At 41.4% G+C, this 22624-nt stretch overlaps 1 protein-coding gene across 1 annotated transcript in view; it reads left to right on the top strand.

Annotated features, from left to right (window-relative positions):
• Positions 1–22624, top strand: part of LOC141100758 (uncharacterized) — a 450303-nt gene that overhangs the window by 353724 nt on the left and 73955 nt on the right. The window contains 2 exon segments of the mRNA XM_073589442.1: positions 5516–5635; positions 13537–13653. Coding sequence (XP_073445543.1) covers positions 5516–5635; positions 13537–13653 — 237 coding nt within the window.

Below are 22624 nucleotides of genomic sequence, written 5' to 3'. Positions count from 1 at the left end.
TGTGAAGCACTTGGGGATTCAAAGTGCTCACCACACATCTAGATAAGTTCCGTGGGGGGTCTATTGTCCAAAATGGGGTCACTTGTGGGGAGTTTCAATAGTTTAGGTACATCAGGGGCTCTCCAAAGGCAACATGACACCCGCAGACCATTCCATCAAAGTCTGCATTCCAAAACATCACTACTTCCCTTCCGAGCCCTGACGTGTGTCCATACAGTAGTTTTCTCCCACATATGGGGTGTCAGCGTACTCAGGACAAATTGGACAACAACTTTTGGGGTTCAATTTCTCCTGTTACCCATGGGAAAATAAAAAAATTGGGGACTAATTGATCATGTTTGTGGAAAAAATACGATTTTTTTATTTTCATGCCCGGGCATTATAAACTTCTGTGAAGCCCTTGGGGGTTCAAAGTGCTCACCACACATCTAGATAAGTTCCTTAGGGGGTCTCATTTCCAAAATGGTGTCATTTGTGGGGGGTTTCCACTGTTTAGGTACATTAGGGGCTCTCCAAAGGCAACATGACACCCGCAGACCATTCCATCAAAGTCTGCATTCCAAAACGTCACTACTTCCCTTCCGAGCCCTGACGTGTGCACATACAGTAGTTTTCTCCCACATATGGGGTATCAGCATACTCAGGACAAATTGGACAACAACTTTTGGGGTCCAATTTCTCCTGGTACCCTTGGGAAAATAAAAAAATGGTGACTAAAAGATCATGTTTGTGGAAAAAATACGAATTTTTTATTTTCACGCCCGGGCGTTATAAACTTCTGTGAAGCACTGGGGGGGTTCAAAGTGCTCACCACACATCTAGATAAGTTCCTTGGGGGGTCTAGTTTACAAAATGGTGTCATTTGTGGGGGGGTTCTACTGTTTAGGTACATCAGGGGTTTTCCAATCGCGACATGGTGTCCGATCTCAATTCCAGCCAAAAACGTCAAATGGCGCTGCTTCCCTTCCGAGCTCTGCCATGCGCCCAAATAGTGGTTTACCCCCACATGTGGGGTATCAGCGTACTCAGGACAAATTGCACAATAACTTTTAGGGTCCTGTTACCCTTGGAAAAATAAGAATTGAGGGTGAAAAGATCATTTTTGTGGAAAAAATATGATTTTTTAATTGTACAGCTTTATGTTATAAACTTCTGTGAAGCCCATGGGGGTTCAAAGTTCTCACCACACATCTAGATAAGTTCCTTAGGGGGTCTAGTTTCCAAAATGGTGTCATTTGTGGGGGGTTTCCACTGTTTTGGTACATCAGGGGTTTTCCAATCGCGACATGATGTCCGATCTCAATTCCAGCCAAAAACGTCAAATGGCGCTGCTTCCCTTCCGAGCTCTGCCATGCGCCCAAATAGTGGTTTACCCCCACATGTGGGGTATCAGCGTACTCAGGACAAATTGCACAATAACTTTTAGGGTCCTGTTACCCTTGGGAAAATAAAAATTGGGGTGAAAAGATCATTTTTGTGGAAAAAATATGATTTTTTAATTGTACCGCTGTACAATATAAACTTCTGTAAAGCCCTTGTGGGTTCAAAGTTCTCACCACATATCTAGATATGTTCCTTGGGGGGTCTAGCTTCCAAAATGGGGTCACTTGTAGGGGGTTTCCACTGTTTAGGTACATCAGGGACTCTCCAAACGTGACATGGCATCCAATCTGAATTCCAGCCAATTTTGCATTGAAAAAGTCAAACGGCGCTCCTTCCATTCTGAGCTCTGCCATGCGCCGAAACAGTCATTCCCCCCCACATATCAGGTATCAGCGTACTCAGGACAAATTGCACAATAACTTTTGCAGTCCAATTTCTCCTGTTACCCTTGGTAAAATAAAAAAAATTGAACCTGAAGTATGTTTTTTATGAAAAAAGTTAGATGTTCATTTTTTTTAAATATTCAAAAAAATTCCTGTGACGCACCTAAAGGGTTAATAAACTTCTTGAATGTGGTTTTGAGCACCTTAAGGGGTTCAGTTTTTAGAATGGTGTCACTTTTGGGTATTTTCTATCATATAGACCCCTCAAAGTGGCTTCAAATGTGATGTGGTCCTAAAAATAAAATGGTGTTGTAAAAATGAGAAATCGCTGGTCAACTTTTAACCCTTATAACTTTCTAACAAAAAAAAATTTTGGTTCCAAAATTGTGCTGATGTAAAGTAAACATGTGGGAAATGTTAGTTATCAAGTTTTTTATGTGCTGTATCCCTGTGATTTAAGGGCATATATTCAAAGTTGGAAAATTGCGAAATTTTCAAAATTTTTGCCAAATTTCTGTTTTTCTCACAAATAAACGCAAGTTATTTGAATGAAATTTTACCACTAACATGAAGTACAATATGTCACGAAAAAACAATGTCAGAATCACCGGGATCCATGGAAGCGTTCCAGAGTTATGACCTCATAAAGGTACAGTGGTCAGAATTGTAAAAATTGGCCCGGTCATGAACGTGCAAACCACCCTTGGGGGTGAAGGGGTTAATAGGTAGAGTGTTAGGCAGGAAAGAAAACAGATAGGCAGGGGAAAAAAAGAATCTGTACTTCTGCTGATAGCAATTGTGCTGTACAGTTAGTGTGCAGTGACAGGGGAGAATTGTTTGGTGTGCAGCAGCGCTGGTTATTAGGCTGCCCTATAAGGCTTCCTGATAGCTGCATTGCTGTGTGCACACTGCTGTGCAGACTGCTTTTTACACAGCACTCCTACTTTTATTCTTTTTTTCTGAACAGTTACCGAGTGTTCATTTTTTCCCACACCGTATTGGGGTTGTACGCTCCTCACCCACTACCGTGTACTGGCTGGTATCGCGGACAAATACATGCTATCTGTGTGTGACTCCTGAAAAAAATAGATGGAGATTTACATTTTTCCATACATACACAATATAGAGCTGTCCGCTTCTGATACAGTACCGTATATCTGCTGTTTGGATTACGATCAAATCCATACGGAGACAGCGTGTGTGTGTGACGCCGAAAATAAATATACATAGATTTACATTTTTCCATACACCGTATAGAGCTGTCCACTTCTGATACAGTACCGTATATCTGCTGTTTGGATTACGGTCAAATACATACTGAGACAGCGTCTGTGTGTGACTCCGTAAAAAATATAGTTACATTTTTCCATACATACACGGTATAGAGCTGTCCGCTTCTGATACAGTACCGTATATCTGCTGTTTGGATTACAGTCAAATCCATACTGAGACAGCATGTGTGTGTGACTTCGGAAATAAATATACATAGATTTACATTTTTCCGTACACCGTATAGAGCTATCCGCTTCTGATACAGTACCGTATATCTGCTGTTTGGATTACGGTCAAATACATACTGGGACAGCATCTGTGACTAAGGAAATATCTATGTAGATTTAAATTTTTCACTACACCTTATACAGCTGTACGCGCCTCATATAGTACCATATATCTGCTGGTTGAATCACGGTCAAATACATACTGGGAGAGTGTCTGTGATTAAGGAAATATCTACGCAGATTTAATTTTTTCACTACAATTTATACAGCTGTACACTCCTCATATAGTACCGTATATCTGCTGGCTGGATTATGGTCAAATACATACTGGGAGAGCGTCTGGGTGAGAGTAAGGGAATATGTAAAAGGAGATTTTAAATTTCCCCTACACTTTATACAGCTGTCCGATTCTGATACAGTAACGTATATCTGCTGGTTGGATTACGGTCAAATACATACTGGGTGAGCGTCTGGGTGTGAGTAAGGGAATATATAAAAGGAGATTTAAAATTTCTCCTACACTTTATACAGCTGTCCGCTTCTGATACAGTACCGTATATCTGCTGGTTGGATTACGGTCAAATACATACTGGGAGAGCGTCTTGGTGTGAGTAAGGGAATATATAAGAGGAGATTTAAAATTTCCCCTACACTTTATACTGCTGTTCGCTTCTGATACAGTACCGTGTATCGGTTGGTTGGATTACGGTCAAATATATACTGGGAGAGCGTCTGTGAATAAGGAAATATATACGGAGATTTAAAATTTTCACTACACCTTATACAGCTGTACGCTCCTCATATAGTACCATATATCTGCTGGTATTTTTGGTACATTTTCCCAAATATGAGTAAGTATGGTGCAAGAGGCTGCGGACGTGGGCGGGGGGGCAGCTGGTACTGATGGTGGTGGTGGTACATCTGCTGGTTATGCCAAAAGCACAATAGCAGCTAAGGAAGGAGATGTTGACCCAGCGTCATCGTCTGGCTCAAGAAGGCCTGTAAGGTTCCCTTTTCTGGGAGTAGGTAAACCACTTTTAAAGCCGGAGCATCAGGAACAGGTTTTGGCTTATATTGCCGAAACAGCCTCCAGCTGTATCTCCGCCTCTTCTGAAGTTTCAAAAACTGCAAGCACTGAGTCGTCAGTGCAGGCTTCTAGTAATGAACAACTCCTTTCCTTGTGTCCTTCACCCCCAACAAAAGAGAAGGATGCGGCAGGCCACACTTCAGATTACTCCATGGAGCTCTTTTCACATACCATACCTGGGTTATCAAGTCAAATCCTGAATTACCCAGTCCAAGATGAATCTGACATGGAGTGCACTGATGCACAGCCACTGCTAGATGATTCTGCTGGTACATTGACCCAGAGCACTAAATTTCCCTCGCAGTCTACTGAGCCAGAATCTGACCCTGATGAAACTCAGGTGCCCCTTCCTGCATACTATACCACCTTACACGGTGACACAGAGGAAGGTGCAGATGAAATTGAAGAGGAGGTAATGGATGACCCAGTTGTTGACCCGGATTGGCATCCATTGGGGGAAAAAGGTGCCGCTGGCAATAGGTCAGAAGAGGAGAAGGATCCGCAGCAGGCATCATCATCGCAGCAGCGGTTATCTGGCAGGCCCGTAGCTGTCCAAAAACGTGGTAAAAAAACAAAAAGAGTTGCAGGACAGCTTGGCCAGATGGTCAAAATAGCACAGCGTGCAAGCCCTGACAATTTATGCCATAGTAGGAAGAGTGCAGTGTGGCACTTTTTCGACCAAAATCCTATTGATGAGGCAAAGGTTATCTGTAAGAAGATGCATTAGACCTGCCAGTTTTCACAGGCAGAACTCCTGCAGGACCCTACTTCTGTCTGGGTTTAACAGGACTCCATAATTGACTGACTCGGAGTTCATTATTGACCTTCAGCTGCCATGACTATCATCACCTGCCCGTAAATGCTCTTCTGGGGTGACAAAGGGATGAGACAGGTAGCCAGGTACCCAAGGGATGAGACAGGTAGCCTCTTCTCTCTCAACCTTCTAATTGCTGCGATTGCTATTGATCATGGTATTGAGAGGGTTAAGCAGCTTGGGTGTTCTGTCAAAATATTTCATTTGGAAGTTCAACTTGTTATGGTTTACATTTTTTTTTTTTTTCAAGAACTGATAAGATAATATATGAAGATTAATACATTTTCATTATCTCATCTGTCTCTAGTGTTATATCCTCAGTTAACTGTAAACGTTTTATATTAATTAGGAGATGGAACCAATTGTGATGATATCGATGAATGCGAGACCAATAATATCTGCTCACTTAATGCAACCTGCACTAACACAATAGGGAGCTTCTTCTGTACTTGTAATGATGGATTCTATGGTGAGTTCTTTTGTCATGATTTCTATGTTTACATTAAAAGTGTAGTCAATTATGCAAGTTAATGCAGCAAGAATCCTGACAATAATATTATATTAATATTAAAAGAAACTTTCATTTAGATTATATGCTTTTTTCATAGGTGATGGATATAACTGTGAGGCACTGCCACCATGTACAGATGACAGTGATTGTTCTCCTGATGGAACGTGTAGTAACAGAACAGGAAGCCTCTTATGTACATGTAATGATGGATACCAAGGTAATAACTCCAAATTAAAGAATATGTTAAAACAATACATTTCATATACATAAATAATATAAGGTGTGCACCCAGAAATTTATATTGGGAGGGCATGAGGTCCCTGTAATTGTAAGAAGTGATGATTGCAATGTAATATTTTAGACTGCTTAGATGTGTAAATAAAGTCTTGCTCAAAATGTTGATTACTATGAATATAAAATCAATTTTGTCTCTGAATGTACAGTGGGTTCGGAAAGTATTCAGACCCCTTTAAATTTTTCACTCTTTGTTTCATTGCAGTCATTTGGTAAATTCAAAAAAGTTCATTTTTTTCTCATTAATGTACAATCTGCACCCCATCATTACTGATAAAAACCAAAAATGTAGATATTTTTGCAAATTTATTAAAAAAGAAAAAACAAAATATTACACGGTCGTAAGTATTCAGACCCTTTGCTCAGACACTCATATTTAAGTCACAGGCTGTCCATTTCCTTGTGATCCTCCTTGAGATGGTTCTACTTCTTCATTGGAGTCCAGCTGTGTTTAATTAAACTGATAGGACTTGATTCGTAAAGACATACACCTGTCTATATAAGACCTCACAGTTCACATGGCATGTTACTAGAGATAATTGGCATGCCCACTGTCAAAATACGAGGTGCAGATGTAATGGGCTGTAGAGGTCCAATAATCAAAAGAATTCAAAATTCACCGCACACTCTTAGTGGAATATCTTTCAAAGAATGGCAAAATTTTATTGTGCAAATACAATATATAGTGCTCACAATACACTGGAAAAGTAGGGGGGAAGAGAGTGATTGCGACACAACTTAACGTTTCAACCCCACCGGGGTCTCTGTAAAACAAAATGAGGACAAATAAGACATATAAAATAGCAAAATTATATAGAAGAACATAATGTCATTGAAGAACAAAAAATAGTCCCTAAAAGGAGTAGCTTAGAATATCAAACTATATAAAGTGGTACAAGCGAAATATCAGTAATATAGAATTCCATCATTCACATATGCCTTCTAAAGAGTATCCAAATAGTCATGTACAATCAGGATTTACCTTAATCCAGCTGTATATTAATGTGGTGCAGGGCAGGGCTTGCATTCAATGCATAGGCTGACAGTATGGCGATACCAAAAGAATAACGTGAACTTGGTTTTCCTGTGGCCATCCAGTACATGGGTCAAAGGCTTATTGGGGTGCATGTGAAGTTTGCACAGGGCAGGCCTTTCATTCAATGCATAGGCTAATAGTATAGCAGAACTTGGTTTTCCTGTGGCTATTCAGCATGTCTTTCCAAAGGTTATTGGGGTGCATGTAACTTTGTGGCAAGGCGGGCCTTGCATTCATTGCATAGGCTAACAGTATTGGAAGTACCAAATGAATAATGTGAACTTGGCTTTCCTGTGGCCATCCAGTTCGTCATTTCAAAGGGTTCTTTGGGTGCGTGTGAATTTGGTACAGAGCAGGCCTTGCATTCAATGCATAGGCTAACAGTATTAGAAATAAACGTTGTGCACTCTGTACGATATATGGTAGGTGCAGGCTGAACGTGGAACAAGTCCAGTTGAAGTCATAAAGAAGAAGAAACACCCGCACTCAATAATTGTGATTTTTCATATGCAAAACAAAGATGAGTTTATTAAAGTCACCACAGCCACAAAAATAGTGTATCAAGGTAATGTTTCGACCCAATTGAGGGTGTTTCTCAAACCTCACTTGAGTAGGAAGAGTGAACTAGAAAGATGAGCCAGAGCAAAATAAGGTAGAAGTCCCAATTAAGACTATGAAATGTATGAGAAAGTCTGTCAGGGCAAAGAGGGACAGAAGTCCCAGTTGGGGCTGATGTGATTCAGAGCAAGGCGCCTGTAACTTTGTGCCAAGGTGAGTCTTGCATTCTATGCATAGGTTAACAGTATGGAAGAACCATATGAATAATGTGAACTTGGTTTTCCTGTGGCCATCCAATACATGGGTTCAAAGGCTTATTGGGGTGCGTGTGAATTTGGTGTAGGTCAGGCCTTGCATTCAATGCATAGGCTAACAGTATGGCAGTACCAAATGAGAAATAATGGGAACTTTTGTTCCATGTGGCCATCCAGGATGTCTGTTCCAAGGGTTATTGGGGTGCGTGTAACTTTGGGACAAGGCATCCCTTGCATTAAATGCATAGTCAAACACTATGGGAGACCCACTTTCTTATAATGGGAACATTTTTTCCGGAGGCCCTCCTGTAATTCTCTTGAAAGGGGTATTGGGGGGGCGTCCTAATTTTTGGCAGCCCAGCCACTCAATGTATAGGCAATAACAGTATAGGAGACCCAATGTTTAATAATGGCCTTTTAAGAATAGTAATGCCGACTGATGCTCCTATAAAAATAGGCTTTGTGACTTTAAGAGTCACTCCTTCATAAATGAAACAAGATGTGCCTGATGATGTCACAAATCACATGGCCAGCTAAGGTTGTTTAATGCTACAATGACATTTCCCAGTAAATGCATTTGTATTGGTTGAAAGCAATGGTAACGTTAAAAAATGCATCAAAAATGCTACGTTTGAACATAGCCAAACTGGTGGAGGAACATTTTTTGGGGGGTTATTTCTTTTGCCTGACATACAAATTATTACCATGGAAAGGATGTCCGTAAATATATTTCCCTGTAAAATCCATTCTGATTTCGTTTTGTATGTTTTACTGTGAGCCTGCAAAAGTGGCTTCACACTCTGACAATACTGGTCACAGCAGTGACCTAGGAGTCAGAAATGCTTCCAGGGGCCTTCCCCATAATGTTCCTATGTCGGTTGTGCACTGTTCTCATACATTTCTGACATTTTGATGCCCTAGAAAGACCTCCGGGTTTCCCATAGACTAACATTGGGCTCGTTGCTCACGTCAAGTACCCAAGTATTCCAAATTGCTTGACCCGAGCAACAAGCCCCTGAGCATTTTATTTCTCGCTAATCACTAATTCTCAGGTGACTAGTACAGTGGCTTGCAAAAGTATTCACCATCTTGGTTTTTTTGTGTTTTGCTACCTCACAACCTTGAATTTCACTTTTTTTAGATTTTGCATCAGTTTTTATAAAGAACATGCCTACAACTGGGAACAATTGGTTTTATTTTTATTTTGAAGCAAAAAAGAAATAGCACAAAATAACTGAAAACTTGAGTATGCATAAATTGTCATCCCCTTGAAGTCAGTACTTTGTAAAGCCTCCTTTGTGGCAATTAAAGCTGCAAGTCACTTTGGATAAATATCTATGAGCTTTCCACATCTTGCCATTGGCATTTTTGCCCATTCCTCAAGATAAAACTGCTCCAGCTACTTCAACTTAAGGCTCATTCACACGTCAATATTTGGTCAGTATTTTGCATCAGTGATTGTATGCCAAAACCAGGAATGGAACTTACTGAGAAAAAAATATAATTGAAAGACTGACTCCTGTTCTTTGTTTTGGAGACACTCCTGGTTTTGGCATACAAATACTGATGAAATACTGATCAAAAATACTGATATGTGAATGAGGCCTTAGATGGTTTCCTCTAATGAACAGCAATCTTCCCGTCAGACCACAGATTCTCAATTGGATTAAGATCTGGGCTTTGACTAGGCCACTCCAAAACATTTATTTGGGTCCTTGTCTTGTTGGAAGTTGAACCTCCATCTCGGCTTCAAATCAATGACAGACTGAAATAGGTTAAGCTCAAGAATATCTCTATATTAGGCACAATCCATCTTCCCCTCGACTCTGACCATTTTCCCTGTTTTTCCCTGTCCTTGATGCCAAAAAATATCCCCACAGCATGATGCTGCCACCACCATGTTTTACTGAAGGGATGGTGGTGTTCTTGGGGTGATGAGCTGTTTTGGTTTGGCGCCAAACATAGTGTTTACCTCGGTGGTCAAAAAGTTCAATTTTGGTTTCATCTGACCACAGGACCTCCTTACCTTTGGCGAGGATCCCACATATCTTTCAGCAAACTCGAAACAAGCCTTACAATTTTTGTGCGTAAGTAAAGACTTTTTTTCTGCCCACTGTCTCATAAAGGTCACCTCTATATAGTGTACGGCCTATTGCCCGTCTGAGAGTTTTGGTGGGAGTCCATCTCTTGGCAGGTTTGTTGTGGTACTATTTCGGGGCTGAACCTAGCCTCTCTGCTACCTGAGGTGAATGGAAAAAGGCCCCCCTCATAGTAAATTTTTAAAATCGGTAGACATAAATCTGGTTCATACTGATTTATATCTATCCTGTAAAACTGAGTACAATAGTGGACATTTAAATTTAGGTAACTATAAAAAAAGTGTCCAAACACATGGATGTCAGTGCCATCACATGCACATCCAAGAGCAGCACAGAGGAATCCAGAACAAGGATCATTAATGGCAATTGCAGGCCTGGCACAAGCACACAGACACACAATGATGGCTGGCAGAGTGGTGGCCCTTTAGGCAGACACATTCCTGCATCCTTATAGCACAGGAGGCAGACACTGATTGCCAAACTATTAACTCTTGCACACGCCTACAAAACTTTGGGCAGCTCCAGTGTGGCGGCTGCCTGGCAATGACTAGTCAGACATGTCCACCATGCAGCATCGTCCATATACCACATACAACGACCGGGAGTCTGAGCATCAATAAGCCGCCACTGCACTAAGCTGGTAAAATGGCGTGTCTTCCCCAACAGACCACGCCTCCTTCTACCAAAACATTAGCCAATCACAAGCGCTGCACACGGTCCTGTCTGGAGCTAAGAGTACGGGACATCCTATTGGGTTAAGGAAGGGATGTGGGAGCAGGAAGTGGGACGAGCGCCACGAACAAACCACCGCTCAGGAGATACATGTGAGCAATTACCTGGGGAAGTATAATGAAGACAATATCCATGAGCACAACTATGATGGGGATAACTCATTGGTCAGAGCTATGATGAGGATAACTCTCGTCGGACACAGCTATGATGGGGATAACTCTCATTGGCCAAAGCTATCATGAGGATAACTCTCATGGGACACAACTATGATGGAGTAACTCTCATGGGACACAGCTATGATGGGGATAACTCTCATGGGACACAGCTATGATGGGGGTAACTCTCAAGGGACATAGATATGATTGGGATAACTCTCATGGGACACAGCTATGATGAGGACAGAATAATGTAGCAGAGCTGTGATGAGACAGAGTAATGGAGAAGAGCTGTGATGGGAACAGTAATGAAGCAGCATTGTGATGGAGACAGATGAATGGAGAAATGCTGCAATGGGGACAGAGTAATGGAGCAGAGCTGTGATGGGACAGAATAGTGGAGAAGAACTGCCATATGGACAGATGAATGGAGAAGAGCTGCGATGGGGAAAGATGAATGAAGCAGAGCTGTGAAAGAGCAGAGTAATGATTGGGACATTACTCTGTCCTTTTAATTGTGTCTAATGAGAGTTATCCCCATCATAGCTATGTCCCATGAGAGCTACCCCCATCATAGCTGTATCCCATGAGAGTTATCCCATCATAGCTGTGTCCCATGAGTTACCCCCATCATAGATGTGTCCCATGAGAGTTATCCTCATCATAGCTGTGTCCCATGAGTTACCCCCATCATAGCTGTGTCCCACAAATTTTGCCTCCATTATTCCTCTCTCGCTCACTTTCTCACACACATACACCAAACAAAATCACTCTCACTAACACATTACTTGACAGACTGTATAACCTGTCCCCACAGGGGGGATTTTTACACTTCTATGATGCCTGCACTGCTCTGTGATGACTCCACTCTGCACTCTGGGGAGGCAGGGAGAGATCTTTACAGTAATAGTGATCAGCACAGAGGGGTGGTAAGGAATGTGGACATAGGTAGGGGGCATATCATTCTTCATTTACATACACTGGTTAGGAGGCACTCCATTGTATTGATCAAACTGAGGAAGGGAAGCAGATTGGAAGAGAGCAGGAGAGCAGTGCAGTGATGTTGCCACCCTCCAGAGGCTGGCTGGAAAATTTTAGCCTGGGGGGAGAAAACACAAAGCACTGGCACAGGAGTGGTGGCCCATCTTTATGCTAAGGAGTCTAAGGTCTCACGTTCTATTTAGCATGAGTAGTGCGCATCCGAGGCGCAACTGATAAGAAACCATTTCGTACATACTAATCTTGAGTTGTCTACTTAGTAGAGTTGAGCGAATTTTTCAAAATTTGTTTCCAATTACGATCATTGGCGAATATTGTATTTGCAATATTCACAGAACACTGCCAAACGTCATTGAAGTCAATGGTGGGAGTAGAAATGACTGAATATGTTGGTACCAGTATTGCACAAATATGGCAAACTCAGATTCGGCGATCGATTCCGAACATATTCACTCAATTCTACTACTTAGCAGCTGTACCGTAAAGTGTTACCCACAACAAATGCTATCTGAAATGCCAGCCTTAACCTGTTTATGTTTATAATCACATGCCTCCTTGCAGTAACACCCCAGTGTGCACAGTCACACATAATGTAAGATTGATATACAGACATGACAAATGCCTAAGAAACTTTAGTTTTATTTGTGTACTGAATCCACTAATACACTTAGGACACAATTCATCAAAGTATTTTTGCTAGAATTTTGGCATAATACACTTTTTAAAAAAAGTTGTGGCTTTTGCCATTTTCCCCCAGTCTTAGCCAGATACACCAAAAAGTAGCCTTAATGAATCTTACACCTGCTTTCCAAGGCGACATGGCATCCGATCTTAATTTCAGCCAATTTTGTATTGAAAAGTCAAACGGTGCTCCTTCCCTTCCAAGCTCTTCCTAGTGCACAAAGAGTGGTATACCTGCATATATATGGGGTATTAGCATACTCAGGACAAATTGTACAATTTTTGGGGTCCAATTCTCCTGTTTCCCTTGGTAAAAGAAAAAAAAATTGCATTTGAAGTAAATTTTTTATGAAAAAAGTTAAATGTTCATTTTTTTTAACTTTCCAAATACTCCTGTGAAGCATCTGAAGGGTTAATAATCTTCTTGAATGTGGTTTTGAGCACCTTCAGGGGTGAAGTTTTTAGATTGGTGTCACTTTTGGGTATTTTCTTTCATATAGACTCCTCAAAATGACTTCAAATGTGATGTGGTCCCTAAAAAAATGGTGTTGTAAAAATGACAAATCGCTGTTTAACTTTTAATCTTTATAACTTCCTACCAAAAAAAATTTTGGTTCCAAAATTGTGCTGATATAAAGTAAACATGTGGGAAATGTTACTTATTAAGTATTTTATGTGACATATCTCTGTGATTTAAGGGCATGAAAATTCAAAGTTGTAAAATTGCAAAATTTTCACCAAATTTCCATTTTTTTTTCACAAATAAACGCAAGGCATATCAAAGAAATTTTACCACTATCAAGAAATACAATATGTCTCGAGAAAATTTTGTCGAAATCACCAGGTTTAATGAAAACGTTCAAGAGTAATTACCTCATAAAGGGACAGTGGTCAGAATTGTAAAAATCGGCCTGGTCATTAACATGCAAACCACCCTTAGGGGTAAAGGGGTTAAATTTCAAGGCTTTGACGATTAAATATTTTATGTCATGTGAGGAAATTCTACATCTGTAGATCCACAGTTACTTGTGAAACATTTTAAATTCATTAGGTAATGGGACCCACTGTCATGATATTGATGAATGTCTGACCAATATCTGCTCACCTGATGCCACCTGCACTAACACTGAAGGAAGTTTCATCTGTACTTGTAAAGATGGATACACAGGTAAGCCATCATAGTTATCACCATGTTATCCTTAATTGTAGAGATGAGCGGATATTCTGAAATTTAAATTTCAAGGCTTTGACGATTTGTCTAAAAAAGATTTAATTTGCTGTTAACAAAGTTTCTCAAATTTTATAATTATAAAGCTTCTAATTGCCTGGAATATGTAAAGCATATTTTTCGCTTTATAAGACGCTCCGGATTATAAGGCGCACCCCAAATTTTGAGGAAAAAAAAGGAAAAAACTTTTTTTTAATAAAATGGTGGTACTTCTTATAATCCAGGCATATTATTGCTTACCGAGGGTGGTGGTAAGTGGGGTCCCAGGGTTGCAGCTGGAAGAGGCAGGAGTGGAACATTGCTGCTAGGATGAGGGGGTGTTTTGATGTGCGGCTAGCCGCTGCTTGTGTCCAATGCTGCCGCAGTGCTATGTCCCCGTGCTTTGACCTGGTGCTGACACCCGCTCTGTCTGCCGGGTGCTGCCGCCCGCTCTGTCCCCTGGTGCTGACACCCGCTCTGTCACCTGGTGCTGCTGCCCACTTTGTCTGCTGGGTGCTGCTGCCCGCTCTGTCCCCTGGTGCTGCTGCCCGCTCTGTCCCCCGGTGCTGCAGCCGTGCTCTGTACCTGGTGCTGCCGCCCGCTGTGTCTGCCCCTCTGTCTCCCGGTGCTGCCACCTGCTCCGACCCCCGGTGCTGCCGCCTGCTCTGTCCCCCAGTGCTGCCTGCGTGCTCTGTACCTGGTGCTGCCGCCCACACTGTCTGCTGGGTGCTGCCGCCCGCTCTGTCCCCTGGTGCTGCCAGGTTTTGCTGTCCGCTCTGTCCCCCAATGCTGCCGGGTGCTGCCGCCGCCGTGCTCTGTCCCGTGCTGTGTGGGGAGGCTCTGCCATTCCATCCACGCTTTCATGTCTGTGCCGTTGATTGCTTCCTGGAAAATGGCCGCTGCGCAAGTGCAGATGGAGATCTCGGCAATATAGTTGGTTTTTAGAGTAGACAATTAAATCCGATATTCCAAAAACAAAAAACAAACTTTTCATATTAAAGGATGAAGAACAAAAAAGGCCATTAGATAGGAAGAGAAAATATATGTAGAATCACATTTCACAAGCAAGCACATGCAACTGACTGCTCTATTCAGGTGTCGTGTGTATGTTTCTAATTAGGGATGAGCGGACCCTTGGATATTCCGGTCCGTTGGGTTCTACTGAACCTGACTCTGAAACCGAGGTGGAGATCAAAGTTGAGGAAGAGGTGGAGGAGGTGAAGGTGGACATGGCATGGCGGTGTAGGTGGAAGGGGCAGGGGAGGAGACATTCAACACTTTTTTTGCTTTTTTTAGTGAACTGACTTAAAATAACATAAATTTAAAAAATTTAGAACCAGGAGGTGAAGGTCCATGTGGAGGTGAATTTGGAGTAAGTGGAGGTGGACAGGGAGGTGTAGGTGGAAGATGCAGGGGAGGAGGTATCCAACACTGTTTTGGAGGCCTTTGAGAGGCTTTTTTTAGGTAAATGACTTAAAAGAACCTTGAATAAAAAAATGACTATTTAGACCACCCATGTCCAAATGGGGAAGGAGGAGGTGGAGTATGTAGAGGAGGTAGAGGTGGACAAGGCGGTGAAGGTAGAAAAGGTTAAGGAGGAGGTAGCAAACACTATTTTTGTGTTGTTTTGTTTTTAAATAACAGCATAAAAAATTCTATATCAAGGGAAGAATATATTATCCCAATAATAATTATAAGACGAGGAAATAGCACAATTGAGATCTAAAACTTACCTTTTAATAATTATATTAAAAAGTCTTAAAAAAGACCATGTCTATAAGATGCATTTAAAGCAACAATAACACACTCCGCTGAAACTGCAATATACCGCATGTAATAAATACATACAGTGTATGTCGGTACAAATCTATACTTACAGGTGCTTGTCACAAAATTAGAATATCATCAAAAAGTTCATTTATTTCATTTCTTCAATTATAAAGTGAAACTCAAATATTATATAGAGTCATTACAAACTGATCTATTTCAAGTGTTTATTTCTGTTAATGTTGATGATTATGGCTTACAGCTATGTCAAATCGGCTAGGTCCAGAGCTGCTTCGAGATTTCGCCTGTTATTGTACACCACCAGGCCGGGCTTGAGGTTCTCCCTCACCAACCACTCATCTGTCTGCTGTTTGAACACCATCCACAGCTCCTGCACTTTGTGTGATTTGTCCCTGAAACAGATGAGTTTCATAGCAGCTTGCTTTCGTTTCCCCCAGCTGTGTTGAAGTTGGTGGTGCAGATTTTACTGTGACCAGATAAGGAGGTGGTGGCGGAAGTGGAGTAGGAGAAAGAGGCAACATGAATAGAGAAGTATCCATCATTCTTTGGTGGTAGTAGGAATTGCACTAAAACATCTTCACCTCTGTTCAAGCCGCCGCTACATTTACCTATTGATGTAAGATGATATAAGATGTAACGTCCCTGGCCTTGCTTACTGGTCCACGTGTCGGTGGTTATGTAGACCTTGCCAATGATGCCGTTGTGCAGTGCACACCTGATATGTGTGTACAGGACAGTGATGGCCAGCCTGGAAAAGTAGTGGCGGCTGGGAACAACGTACTATGGGACAGCCACCGATCATTTTTTTTAAAACGGTGTGTCTGCGCTCTGACCGGCAGTAAAATTATGAGTCCCACCAGTGTTTCTCTCACTGATATGCAGATGACAGTGTGGGAAACACTTTATGTTCAAGGTGCAGCACCCGGACAGTAACTCAAACTTCCTTTAAAAGTCTGTGCTCAGGGTCCATGCCTGAACAGTAGGTATACAGTATGAACCTTGAATTTTACTGTTCAGATCGCCCATCATTACTTGCAATGAACCTGAGCAATATTGATTTATACCAGTGCAGCCAAACGATCCTTAAGGGATGAGCAGACCTGCTGCCTAGTCTGCCTTGCCCTAACACCAGCTCTGATGTTACATATGTACATATGGATGGCACAAGGACCATGGATCTCGCAAGTACTGGCTTTTTCTGTACAGGAATAATAAGGGAGTTTGTATAATTTTTTATTATGATGCTGGTCCAAACTGTCAATCTTCAGGAGCGCACAATGCCTCTCTACAATCAAAAAGCAAAGATGCAGGGAACACTGTGCTCCTGAATAATGAGCACAAAAATAACCCTTTATCACAGTAAAGGCCATTGCACAATGTCAACTTAAGTCTGAAGTTTTATCTTCCTGCATTAAGATATTTTATGTCATGTGAGGAAATTCTACACCTGTAGATCCGCAGTTACTTGTGAAACATTTTATATTCATCAGGTGATGGGACCCACTGTGCTGATATTGATGAATGTCTGACCAATATCTGTTCACCTGATGCAACCTGCAATAACACTGAAGGAAGTTTCATCTGTACTTGTAATAGTGGATTCTCAGGTAAGCCATCATAGTTATCCCCAAGTTTATCCTTAATAGTAGAGATGAGTGGATATTTTGAAATTTAACCCCTTTCTGACATGAGACATACTATACTGTCCATGTGCCCTGGGCCCGTATGACATGTCTCAGCGATCTGCCACGCACATGGGTGGTGTGCTTCCGGGTGTTAGCTGATTCTCCCAGCTGACAATCGGCACTCCCGGCACCTTAACACCTGGAATACTGCTAATGAACGTGATAGCAGCATTCCGGGAGCAGGCAGAGGGCTGACAGCCCCCCTGCCTTTGAATTGGAGACCCTGCTGCGTGACGTGAGGTCTGGATCGCTGCTATGGTAACCCGATGTAGTCATGATGACATCTGGGTTACCAGAGCTGAGAAACTTCCTGTCATGCACAGTGCATGTCAGGAAGTATATAGAAAAAAAAAGAAAGTAACCAACTCACCGGTCTGTCACGGGTGCACGGAGCTCCGCCAGGACAAGCGTGCATCACATGAAGAAAGGACAAAAGTGCTCCAGCTCTCATAAAATCAGATTTTTATTCTTCCATTAAAAGCATTAGACAAATGGCATGCTCATGTGAGGCAGCTCAGGGAACAAGGGACAATAAAAAAATATTTATTCTATCACTAAATAAATATTTGAATAAAAAAAATCTAAACAATAAAAAAAAACATATTTGGTATTGCCGCGTCCGTAACGACCTGACCTATAAATCTGTCCCACTAGCTAAACCCTTTAGTGAACACCATAAAATAAAACAAGGCAAAAAACAATTCTTTATCATCATACCGCCAAACAAAAAGTGGAATAACATGCGATCAAAAAGACGGATATAAGTAAATATGCTACCGCTGAAAATGTCATCTTGTCCTGCAAAAAACGAGCCCCCACACAGCATGATCAGTGAAAAAATATAAAAGTTATAGCTGTCAGAATGAAGCGATGCAAAAATAATTAGTTTTTCTATAAAATAGTTTTTATTATATAAAAGCGTCAAAACTTAACCCCTTTTCCCTCCCCTTCTTTCCAGAGCCATAACTTTTTTATTTTTCCGTTTATATGGCCATGTGAGGGCTTATTTTTTGCGGGACGAGTTGTACTTTTAAATGACATCATTGGTTTTACCATATCGTGTACTCAAAAATGTGAAAAAAATTCCAAGTGCGGTGAAATTGCAAAAAAAGTGCAATCCCACACTTGTTTTTTGCTTGGCTTTTTTGTTAGGTTCACTAGATGCTAAATCTGACCTGCCATTATGATTCTCCAGGTCATTACGAGTTCATAGACACCAAACATGTCTATGTCTTCTTTTATCTAAGTGGTGAAAAAAAATTCGAAAGTTTGCTAAAAAAAAAAAAAAAATTGCGCAATTTTCCGAGACCCGTAGCGTCTCCATTTGTCATGATCTGGGGTCGGGTGAGGGCTTATTTTTTCCGTGCCGGAATGACGTTTTTAATAATACCACTTTTGTGCAGATACATTCTTTTTATCGCCCGTTATTGCATTTTAATGCAATGTCTTGGTGACCAAAAAAACGTAATTCTGGCGTTTTGAATTTTTTTCTCGCTACGCCGTTTAGCGATCGGGTTAATTCTTTTTTTTATTGATAGATCGGGCGATTCTGAACGCGGCGATACCTAATATGTGTATGTGGGAATTTTTTTTTACTGTTTTATTTTGATTGGGGCGAAAGGGGGGTGATTTGAACTTTTAGGTTTTTTTTAATTTTTTTTATTTTTAAACATTTTTTTTACTTTTGGCATGCTTCAATAGCCTCCATAGGAGGCTAGAAGCTTGCGCAACCCGATTGGCTCTGCTACATATGGGCGATGAGCAGATCGCTCATATGTAGCAGATTTTCTGCTGAGCAGACAGCGGCATTTAACTAGTTAATAGGCGCAGGCGGACGGCGATTCCACTCGCGCCTATTGTGGGCACATGTCAGCTGTTCATAACAGCTGACATGTCCCGACTTTGATGAGGGCTCAGCGCCGTCATTGGACATTAAGGGGTTAAAAAAAGATATAAATGAGGTATTGCTGTAATTGCACTGACCCAAAGAATAAAACTGTCTTATCAATTTTACCACACTTGGAACAGTGTAAACGCCCCCCCAAAAAAGAAATTAATGAATTTCTGTTTTTTGCTCATTCTGTCTCCCAAAAATCAGAATAGAAAGTGATCAAAAAATGTCACGTGACCAAACATGGTACCAATAAAAATGTCAACTTGTCCGGAAAAAACAAGACCTCATATGACTCTATGGGCCAAAATATGGAAAAATTATAGCTCTCAAAATATGGTGATGTAAAAACTATTTTTTGCAATAAAAAGCGTCTTTTAGAGTGTGACAGCTGCCAAATATAAAAACCTGCTATAAGGCCTCTTTCACACGTCCTGATATTTCCGATGCCAGAGATGTCAGTGTCCTTGTGTGTAATACTTGCGGCATACGTGTGGCATTTGTGTGCCGCATCAGTACCACATGCACGGGCACTAGAGACAAAGCGTTACAGTAAGCACTGTTCCATGGTTTTGGGTGCTGAACACGGTTCTCATCATTCTCCCCTGCTCTGCCTGCGATTGGCGCAAGCAGGGGAGAATGATGAGTTACATTTTACCCCTTAACAACCGCCGATATGCCTTTTAACGGCGGCAGTTAAGGGCACTTAAACCACAACGCTGCTTTTTAACGGCGCTGAGGTTTAAGGTTATAGCACCCCCCAGCGTCCGAATTTCTCTGGGATCTTGGCTGCCAAGACCCCAGAGTACATGATTCCAGTAAGTTTTTACCGACCCTGGTGTTGCGATCGCTGTTATTAACAGTATAATGGCGACCGCAAGAAAAACATCAGAAGGGAGAGAGAGAAATAGGGTCCCCCGCTGTCCCTGCAGGCTCCCCTGAAGTCACCTTGGATGCCAACTTCTTCTTCTGGGGGAAAATGGCAGGCACATGCGCAGTGTGCCCGCATAGATCTGCCGGCCGGCACCCGGCAATAATAGGAGACTTTTTCCTATTGGTTCATTTTGATCACTGTGATAGACCCTAATATAGTGATCAAAATAAAAAAAGTAAATAAAACCCCCTTTACCACCCCCTTAATTAGAGAAAAATAATAAATTAAAAAAGTATTTATTTCCATTTTCCCATTAGAGTTAGAGTTGGGCTAAAGTGAGTTGGGCTAAAGTTAGGGTAAGGGTTGGGGCTAATGTTAAGGTTAGGGTTGGGGCTAAAGTTAGGGTTAGGGTTGGGGCTAAAGTTAGGGTTAGGATTGGGGCTAGAGTTGGGGTTAGTGTTTGTATTATGGTTACAGTTGAATTTAAATTTAAGTTGGGATTAGGGTTAGGGTTGGGATTAGGGGTGTGCTAGGGTTAGGTTTGTGGTTAGGGTTATGGTTAGGGGTGGGATTAGGGTTAGGGGTGTCTTCGGGTCAAGGTTGGAGTTAGAATTGGGGGGTTTCCACTGTTTAGGCATATCAGGGTCTCTCCAAACGCGACATGTTGTCTGATCTAAATTCCAGCCAATTCTGCGTTGAAAAAGTCAAAACATGCTCCTTCCCTTCCAAGCTCTGCCATGCTTCCAAACAGTAGTTTACCCCCACATATGGGGTATCAACATACACAGGACAAATTGCACAACAACTTTTGGGGTCCAATTTCTCCTGTTACCCTTGGGAAAATAAAAAATTGGGGGCGAAAAAAATCATTTTTGTTAAAAAATATGATTTTTTTTATTTTTACGGCTCTACATTATAAACTTCTGTGAAGCACTTGGGGGTTCAAAGTGCTCACCACACATCTACATAAGTTCCTTAGGGGGTCTCCTTTCCAAAATGATGTCATTTGTGGGGGTTTTCTACTGTTTAGGCACATCAGGGGCTCTCCAAACGTGACATGGCATCTGATCTCAATTCCAGACAATTTTGCATTGAAAACTCAAACAGCGCTCCTTCCCTTCCGTGCACTTCCATGCGCACAAACAGTGGTTTACCTGCATATATGGGTTATCATCGTACTCAGGACAAATTGTACAGCAACTTTTGGGGACCAATTTCTCCTGTTACCCTTGGTAAAAATATAAAAAAAATTGGATTTGAAGTAATTTTTTTGTGAAAAAAGTTAAATATTATTTTTTTTTAAAATTCAAAAAATTCCTGTGAAGCACCTGAAGGGTTAATAAACTTCTTGAATGTGGTTTTGAGCACCTTCAGGGGTACAGTTTCTAGAATGTTGTGTCTTTTGGGTATTTTCTATCATATAGACCCCTCAAAGTGACTTCAAATTTGACGTGGACCCTAACAAAAATGGTGTTATAAAAATGAGAAATCGCTGTTTAACTTTTAACTCTTATAACTTCCTACCAAAAAAAAATTTTGGTTCCAAAATTGTGCTGATATAAAGTAAACATGTGGGAAATGTTACTTATTAAGTATTTTATGTGGCACATCTCTGTGATTTAAGGGCATGAAAATTCAAATTTGAGAAATTGCGAAATTTTCAAAATTTTCAACAAAATTCAATTTTTTTCACAAATAATCGCAAGTCATATCAAAGAAATTTCACCACTAACATGAAGTACAATATGTCACGAGAAAATTATGTCAGAATCACTGGGATCCATGGAAGTGTCCTACCTCATAAAAGCGACAGTGGTCAGAATTGCAAAAATTGGCCTGGTAATTAACACGCAAACCACACTTGGTGGTAAAGTGTTTACATTTCAAGGCTTTGACGATTAAATATTTTATGTCATGTGAGGAAATTCTACATCTGTAGATCCACAGTTACTTGTGAAACATTTTATATTCATTAGGTAATGGGACCCACTGTCATGATATTGATGAATGTCTGACCAATATCTGCTCACTTGATGCAAGCTGCAATAACACTGAAGGAAGTTTCATCTGTACTTGTAAAGATGGATACACAGGTAAGCCATCATAGTTATCACCATGTTATCCTTAATTGTAGAGATGAGCGGATATTCTGAAATTTAAATTTCAAGGCTTTGACGATTTGTCTAAAAAAGATTTAATTTGCTGTTAACAAAGTTTCTCAAATTTTATAATTATAAAGCTTCTAATTGCCTGGAATACCGTATTTTTCGCTTTATAAGACGCTCCAGATTATAAGACGCACCCCAAGTTTTGAGGAGAAAAATAGGAAAAAACTTTTTTTAATAAAATGTGCTTCTTATAATCCAGGTGTCTTATTGCTTACCGGGGGTGGTGGGAAGTGGGGTCCCAGAATTGCAGCTGGAAGAGGCAGGAGTGGAGGAACATTGCTGCTAGGATGAGGGGGTGTTTTGATGTGCGGCTAGCCGCTGCTTGTGTACGATGCTACCGCTGTGTTATGTCCCCGCACTTTGTACCTTGTGCTGCCGCCCGCTCTGTCTTCTGGTGCTGCTGCCTGCTCTGTCACCTGGTGCTGCCACCCACTCTGTCCCCCGGTGCTGCTGCCCGCTCTGTCTGCTGGGTGCTGCCGCCCACTCTGTACCCCGATGCTGCCGCCGCGCTCTGTACCTGGTGCTG

This window comes from Dendrobates tinctorius, unplaced genomic scaffold (assembly GCF_039654945.1).
Source record: "Dendrobates tinctorius isolate UK_male_01 unplaced genomic scaffold, ASM3965494v1 ptg000107l, whole genome shotgun sequence".
Classification (NCBI taxonomy): domain Eukaryota; kingdom Metazoa; phylum Chordata; class Amphibia; order Anura; family Dendrobatidae; genus Dendrobates; species Dendrobates tinctorius.
Note: the sequence above shows the minus strand (reverse complement) of the source record. Positions and strands in the feature narration are given on the sequence as shown.